The sequence below is a fragment of the Agelaius phoeniceus genome, chromosome 25, assembly GCF_051311805.1.
Source record: "Agelaius phoeniceus isolate bAgePho1 chromosome 25, bAgePho1.hap1, whole genome shotgun sequence".
In the NCBI taxonomy this organism is placed as follows: domain Eukaryota; kingdom Metazoa; phylum Chordata; class Aves; order Passeriformes; family Icteridae; genus Agelaius; species Agelaius phoeniceus.
Window position 1 is genome coordinate 2,779,552 of NC_135289.1, and position 7,228 is coordinate 2,786,779.

Genomic DNA, 7,228 nt, shown 5'->3' on the forward strand with positions numbered 1-7,228 from the left:
ATCCACTGTGCAGGTGTGTTCCCAGAGCTCTCCCTCCCAGTGCAGGGCAGGTGGCAGAGCCATGTCCTGGTGCTCTGGATCTCCTGCTCGAGCCTGGATTTCAGTGGAGCTGCCCCAGGGCTTTCCCAGGATTGTGAAGGAATTCCTTCAGAATATCCAACAGAATCTGAATTGGTCTCCAGCTCCATCCAATTCCCATTTTTCACTGCCTTTGGAAACCACTGGGTTTCCTGCAGGTGCAGGGAAGGCTGCAGAGCTCCAGCAGTGTGGGGAGCCCCACAGAGACCTGGCCCTTCACCTGGATCCTCACAGCACCCACCTGGATCTCTGCTCCCAGGGGCTCCAAAAGAGCTGGAGACACCTTTGGCAAGCCCCAGTCCTTTGCAGAGCTGTAGGAAGGACCCTCCTGAGCCCAGGCACGGCTCCCACAGTAGAGTTTGCCCCCGCTGTTTGCCTAACCCACCTCTTTTTGGAGCCGTAGTTCCCCCACCTCGTCCGTCCCTTGTCCTCGTGTCCGTCCGTCCACGCCGGGGCGCGCGCACCCCCACACCAATTTAACGACTAATTAACGCCTTCTGGCTCCCGTCCATGCAGACTGGAGATCTTGGGGTGGAGGTTTGGAGTCGTCCTTTGTCTTTTCTTGCAGCTTCTGAGGCTGGTGGGTCCCCAGCACCCCCGTAGTGCCTGACTGCCCCCAGTTCACCGTAGATGTCTCATTTTTGACCGAGCTGTCTGTTCAGTGGTGATTTTGTCGCTGTGGTTGTTCCGTTGTTTTCTTTTTTTTTTGTTGTTGTTGTTGTTTGATGGTTGTCTCTCATCATTTATTTCACTTTCTCCCTCGAGCCCTGCCCTCTGGCAGCACCACTGACCCCTTGTTTTTTTCCTCCCCGCGCCGCCCAGATCAAAGTGGTGAATGCGTTCCGTAGCTCCCTGTACGAAGGCCTCGAGAAACCCGAATCCAGAAGCTCCATCCATAACTTCATGACTCACCCAGAGTTCATCCTGGAGGAAGACGAGCCTCGGACACCATTCCTTGACGGCACCGAAGACGAGCCCGAGCCTGACGGACTCCAAAAGCGAGGTGGGGGCAGCCTGGGGGGCTCCACGGCCCTCAACAGGAACAACAACGCCGTGGACAGCGAGTTCAGCTTCCCCGAGCCCGGGAGCCCCTTCCACAGCCTGGAGACCTCTGTTTGACCTTAGAACTTGGAATTCCCCCTCCTCCTCCTCTTCCTCGTCCTCATCCACCTGGGCCCTGTGTGATCCCAGCACCAGTAACTGATCACACTGCTGCGGTCAAACTGCTCATGCCTGTATCATCATTGGGGTTTTTTTTGGGGTGGGGTGGGGGTTTAATGTGTTTTTTCTTTTTTTTTTTGTTTCATTTTGTTCTTTTTTTTTACCGTTATTTAGCAGTGGGAACCAGAGTACCACCACGCTGGGTGTTGGGAGAGAGGCTAAGCCAAAAAAAAAAAAAAACCAAAAAAAAAACCAATTGTGCATCTCCATCCCTGATTTTCTGTGGTACTCACCCAGGGGAAGCTGCCAGGTTCTTTCCTCTCCAAGAGTTGGGCTTTTCACTTGGGCTTTTCACTTTGGAAAAATGCATGTTCCAAGGAAATTCAAATTGTTGTAGTCTTACACTCCCTCAGCTCGAAGGCTGGGGGTGCACTTGTGACTTGATTTTATTTTTTTTGTGTTATTTTATTTTTTTTCACATGTGGTTTTTAGGGGTTTTTTCTTCTAATGTTGGGGTTTGCTCTTTGCTTGTGGGATTTGCCCCCCTACCCAGTGGGAAGTGGGGAGGGGAAGTCACTGCTCCAGTGCAAAAATTAAGGAATAAACTAAAAAATCCCAGCCAGGGGAAGGTGTTTACTCCAAGGTTCAGAGATCCAGGCATGCCCACCAGTCTTCCACCTTTGAAAAATGGTACCTGGGCTTCTTCCAACTCCCCCTCTGTGTCAGCCCACACGTTTTTCTCTCTCTGTTTCCAAACTGGGAGGTGAGAAATGATAAATTCTGATTTTCCTGCAAAGGTGGAGGTGAAACTGCCAGGGAAAAGGTGGGGAGAGCCCCCTGGTTGTGAGGGATGCAGCTTCTTCCTGAGGAATTCTCTAGGAATTCTCTTCTCCTCCTCTAGGAGAGGCCTCTCTGCTGCTCTTGGTCAGAAACTCCTGGGGAGAGGATTTTTGCAGCTCCTGCCCTCCAGAACAGAGGAGATTTTGCCCTTTTTTCTGTGCTCTTGGGGTCCCCTCAGCCTCACAGTGATCTGGGAGGAGGCTCCAGCCATGCCCAAAAGCCGTGGGAGGATGAGTGGGGATCACCCCAGCTGTTCTTACAGTCCAGTGGAAGGCAGGGATGCCCCTGGATGATCCCAGATTTTCCTGGAGCTTTGGTTTGGTTTGGTTTGGTTTGGTTTGGTTTGGTTTGCTTTGGTTTGGTTTGCTTTGGTTTGGTTTGGTTTAGTTTGGTTTGGATGGCTGCAGGTCTCCCTGAGGAGGAGCTGCTGGAGGCTTGGCCTCACTTGGCTGATTTTTTTGGAGCTCTTGGGCCCTTCCTCACCTCCAGCCCTGGGAACAGCCCAGTGAGAGTTCATTGCCTTGGAATTTGCTCTGGATTGTCCCTCTGGCCATCCCTGGAGCTGGAGGCAGGACTTGGGGGAAGCTCTGCCACCTCCCTGCTCTCCTCCATCCCCTCTCCTTGAGCCCTTCCTCACCTCCAGGCCTGAGAACTGAGATTCCAGTGAGAGTCCCTTTCCTTGGAATTTGTTGTGGATTGTCCCTCTGGCCACCCCTGGAGGTGGAAGCAGGGCTTGGGCTTCTCCTGGGAGCCACCTCCCTCCATCTCCTTCCCCTGAGCCCTTCCTCACCTCCAGCCCTGGGAACAGCCCAGTGAGGGTCCCCTTTCCTTGGAGGTGGCTCTGATTGTCCCTGTGGCCATCCCAGAGCTGGAGCAGGGCTTGGGCTTCTCCTCCACTTGGGGAAGCTCTGCCACCTCCCTGCTCTCCTCCATCTCCTCCCTTTGAGCCCTTCCTCACCTCCAGCCCTGGGAATAACCCAGTGAGGGTCCCCTTTCCTTGGAGGTGGCTCTGGATTGTGCCTCTGGCCACCCCTGGAGGTGGAAGCAGGGCTTGGGCTTCTCCTCCTCCTCCTGGGAGCCTCCCTGCTCTCCTCCATCCCCTCTGGCTGAGAGGAGCAGAGCAAACGAGCTGGAAACGAGGCCATTCCCACCCCTGGATGGGCAAACCCTGGGATTCCAAACCCTGAGGGTTTTTTTTCTTTTTTTTTTTTCGGGAAAGGCTGGCTCTGGCTGGGTTCTCCTCCCCACCCTGCCCCACCAGGAACGCACAGTGGAATCTCCCGTGCCTTGTCCGAGCACTGCCTGCAGCACCTCCTGCCACGCCAGGCCCAGATCTTTGCCAAGATTTAAGTGTTCCTTAAACCACAAACACAAACCAAGTGTCTCTGTGTCCTTCCCTGGGCTGGGAGGAGGAGGAAGAGGAGGAGGAGGAGGAGGGAAGGATGAGCTCCTTTTTCCTGCTGAGGAAAGGTCTTTATCCCAAAAAATCCCAAATATCCTGAATATCCCGAGTGTCCCACCCTGGTGCTGGCGAGCTGGGCTTTGTTCACTGCCAACAGCAAGAAGAAATTGCCACCACTGCCCGTCCCCAGTGCAAATTCAGTGTCCACCCCATGCCTGGCTCCTCCTTGCCTCCCTCCCCCAAAAATATTTAGATAAATATTATTTTTATTATTTAAAAAAAAAATAACCCAGGGGAGTGAGGGGATCTTGGGTTAAACACCAGGAAAAACAACACAAAAAAAAAAATAAAATCCCCAAACGAGGGGTGGTTGTGGGGTTTTGGTTCTGTGCTAAAGGTGACGTTGCTTAAAGAAAAAAAAAAAAAACAAAAAAAAAATCACTTTTTCTATTTTAAATACTTGCAAAAAAAACAAAAAAAAAGAGAAGATATGGTGTTCTTACAAGCTTACATAAATATTTATTAAATACTTTTTGGGGGGATGCACCAATTATTTTTTTTTTTCCTTTTGATATTTTTTTTAATACCTCAGACCTGTTGAAAAAAAGAAATAAAATAAAAAAAAAAAAAAGAAAGACTCAAACCAACAACAACTTCAAGCCAACTTTGGAGGCTCTCAAAGTCACTCCCAGAAATCTGTGACTGGCAGGGTTTGCCACAAGGGTCTGGTCGTTCCTTTAGTTTGCTCTATTTTTGTCGTTCTAGTTTCCATTTTAGGAGTGGGGGGGAGGGAGAAATAATGCTATATAAATATTATGCAAAAAAGGAAAAAAAGAAAAAAAAAAGAAAAAAAAAATCTAGTTTTCTTTAGCTCAGAAACTGATATTTTTACGTCAGCCATATGTATTTTGTTTAAAGAAAAAAAAGAAAATAAAGAGATCTCGAGTCCTGCCGCTGCTTGAGGGCAGTTGCAAGGGACACTTTAATTAATTCCGTGGATTAATTAATTCAGCCATCGGATGCCAGTCAGCTTCCTTTTCTCTGAGCAGCCATCTTTCTACTAGCCGTGAGTTGGATGACACAAATGGGGTTTTTTTATATAAATATCTATAAATTATGTTGGTGTATGGCTGGTTGCTTCAAGTATAAATGTTTCTTGTGCAGATTTCCTGTAAAGTTTTGTTTTTTTGGGTTAAGTTTCAGTGATGTCCTGGCAGCAGCTGACTCTTGGCTTAAGTTATTGAGGACATTACACAAAAAAAAAAGAAAAAAGAGATTTGGGGGAGATTGGTGCTCCAAAAAAAAAAAAAAGGCATGGTCGGCGGCACGGACTTTTGGGGACTTTCTGCAACATGCCTTGACTAGGGGGAGATATAAATATCCATATAAATATATATTATTATGAATAATTTCTGGTTTTTTTGCTTTGTTTGAACTGCCACGAGTGCGCGCGGAGCAGGGGAGGGCGCCGTGCCCGCCAGGAAGCAAAGCCACCCCCTCCCTCCTCCTTGTGATCAACTTGCCTTGGAATGCTTTGTTATTAAAACACTCTGAACATCCTTCTGCATCCAGTTCTTGATCCCAGCAGGGCGGATTTGCGGATTTTCCGTGGATTTTCCGTGGATTTTCCGTGGAATTGGCGGATTGGTACCAAAGACACCGCGGCCTGTGCGTGGCTCACTGGCCAGGCAGCTCTTGAGGTTTTCTCCTGCTGAGGTTTTTATGATTTGCACAGGGAGATGGGTGTGGGGAGGGGGTTTAATTTCTTTTTTTTTTTTTTTCCCAAAGGTTTTCCGTGCAATAAAGTGAAATTTTCCAAGCGATCTCAAGAAGGAAATAAACTAAACCGCATTTGAGCATGGGCGGCCTTTTCCCCCTCACGCCCGGGCCTGGAGGCCTCAGCCCCTCTCTGAGGGGAAAAAAACCTGAGTTGGACAAAAATCCCATCCCAAATGCCCAAAAGGCATCTCCAGGTGCCACTGCCAGCTCCTGGCACCTCTGGCACCACCTGAGAAGGTTTTTGTCCCTCTCTGGGGGACACCTGGGCCTGCATGGCTTCTGCTCCATCCCCAACCCTCTGAGCCCAAAACGCCTCCTGCACCCCAAATCTCCCCTAGGGCCACAGGGATGTGGGGGAATCCTTTTCCTGCTCCTTTTCCTGCTCCTTTTCCTGCTCTTTTTCCATCCAAACAGGATTTTTTTTCCCCAAATGGGGATTTTGGCATTTCTTCCTCTCCAGTATCCCCCTCTCACCCCGACTCTGCTCTCTCCAAACTCCCCATTTTTCATCCAGCAAAACCCATGGTTAAAAATGCCTTTAGTTTATTTCCTCCCCTTCAATAAATATATATATATATACAGTCTGAACTCAACATTTATGTGTGTGTATATATATTTATCCAACGCTCTCACAAAACAAAACTTTCTTTTGAAGAGGGCACGTGGAGCCGAGTTTTTCTTTTTTTTTCCAGTAACTCAGTATAATAAGCACTGGTATTTTTGTATAAAAAAATGGGAGAGAGAAAAAAAGAAAAAAAAAACCAAAATACAAAACAAAAGACTGAATATTATGTGGTATGCATGACATTAAAAATCAAAACAATGGTGGTTTCAAAGCAATATGTACCCTGGTGTGTTTGCCATATCCTAGAGTCCAGCTTAAAGTGCACCTGATCTGTATTGCATTTTGATATTAATCTCTATGTACAATGTTTTGCATGTAATTTATATGGATCTTGGGAGAAAAAAAAAAAAAGATTCTGAATGAATTGTCCGTTGGCTTCTTCTGAGAAAACAAACTCCAAGCAGAGCTAAAACTCCAAAATGGAAGCAGCAGAGTGCTTGAAGGGTTGGGAAAAGGGGGTGCAGTAAGAAAAAAAGGAATGAAGAGGGAGAAGGGGAACGGTTTGGAATCAATAAAGCTTTTGGCTGTTGAGCAGAAATGATTGCATCCAGAGAATAAAATGTGTAACTGTGCCGTGCTCCGTGTGTCCGGCAGCTCGGGGGGTCTGTCCCAAATCCTCCCCAGGACCAGTGGGGTGGAAATGGTTGGGGATCCAACCCAAGCTCTCCTCAGTGTGGGGTTTCTGTCATTTCATTGATTCTTCTTTCATAATCTGGAAGTGAAGTGCCCAAATTGGTGCCAAATGCTACCAAAAAAGTCCTGCTGGGCTGTGAGGGGCTGCCCTGGCTTAATAATTGGTATAGACCCCATGTGTGGTATTCAGAGACACATAATTCTCTCTCCCAGGATTTTTCCTGGGGAAAAGGCAGTGAGAAGCTTTTGGCTGTTGAGTAAGAAATTCTTACATCCAGAGAATAAAATGTGTAACTGTGCCGCGCTCCGTGTGTCCGGCAGCTCGGAGGTCTGTCTGTCCCAAACCCTGCCCAGGAATTCACATCCCTGAGGGGGCGTGAAGGAGGAGGGGATGGCACCTGGGAGTGGGGACCATTCTGGGGACATCGGGGGGAATTTCCTCACGGAAAGGGCGGCCAGGATTTGGAAGTGGCTGCCCAGGGAGGTGACAAGGAAGGACTGGACGTGGCACTGAGGGCTCTGGAACAGGTGGATGATCCGGGAGGGATTCTCAACCTAAATTCTACGAGAAGAGGGTAGGATGGAGAAACACGGCCATGTTCGCTTCACAGGGAAAAGATGTGTCACCTTTTGGAGGATTTTTAAAACGCGGGGAAGCCAAAAAGCACAACAAAAATCCACCCCCGCTCCGCCTCAGGCGCCCGCCCGCC

The 7,228-nt window shown here is 48.7% G+C and overlaps 1 protein-coding gene across 5 annotated transcripts in view; it reads left to right on the forward strand.

The window, feature by feature from the left end:
• Nucleotides 1-4,116, forward strand: part of ATP2B4 (ATPase plasma membrane Ca2+ transporting 4) — a 59,564-nt gene extending 55,448 nt beyond the window's left edge. For 4 of the 5 annotated variants that reach the window (XM_077190582.1, XM_077190584.1, XM_077190585.1 and 1 more), the window contains exon 23: nt 901-1,065. In XM_077190582.1, the coding sequence (XP_077046697.1) occupies nt 901-926 (26 nt within the window). In that variant the 3' untranslated portion in view covers nt 927-1,065. Of the gene's footprint in view, nt 1-900 lie in introns of all 5 variants that reach the window. The other variant, XM_054648741.2, reaches the window with a different exon arrangement.
• The last annotated feature ends 3,112 nt before the right edge of the window (nt 4,117-7,228 follow it).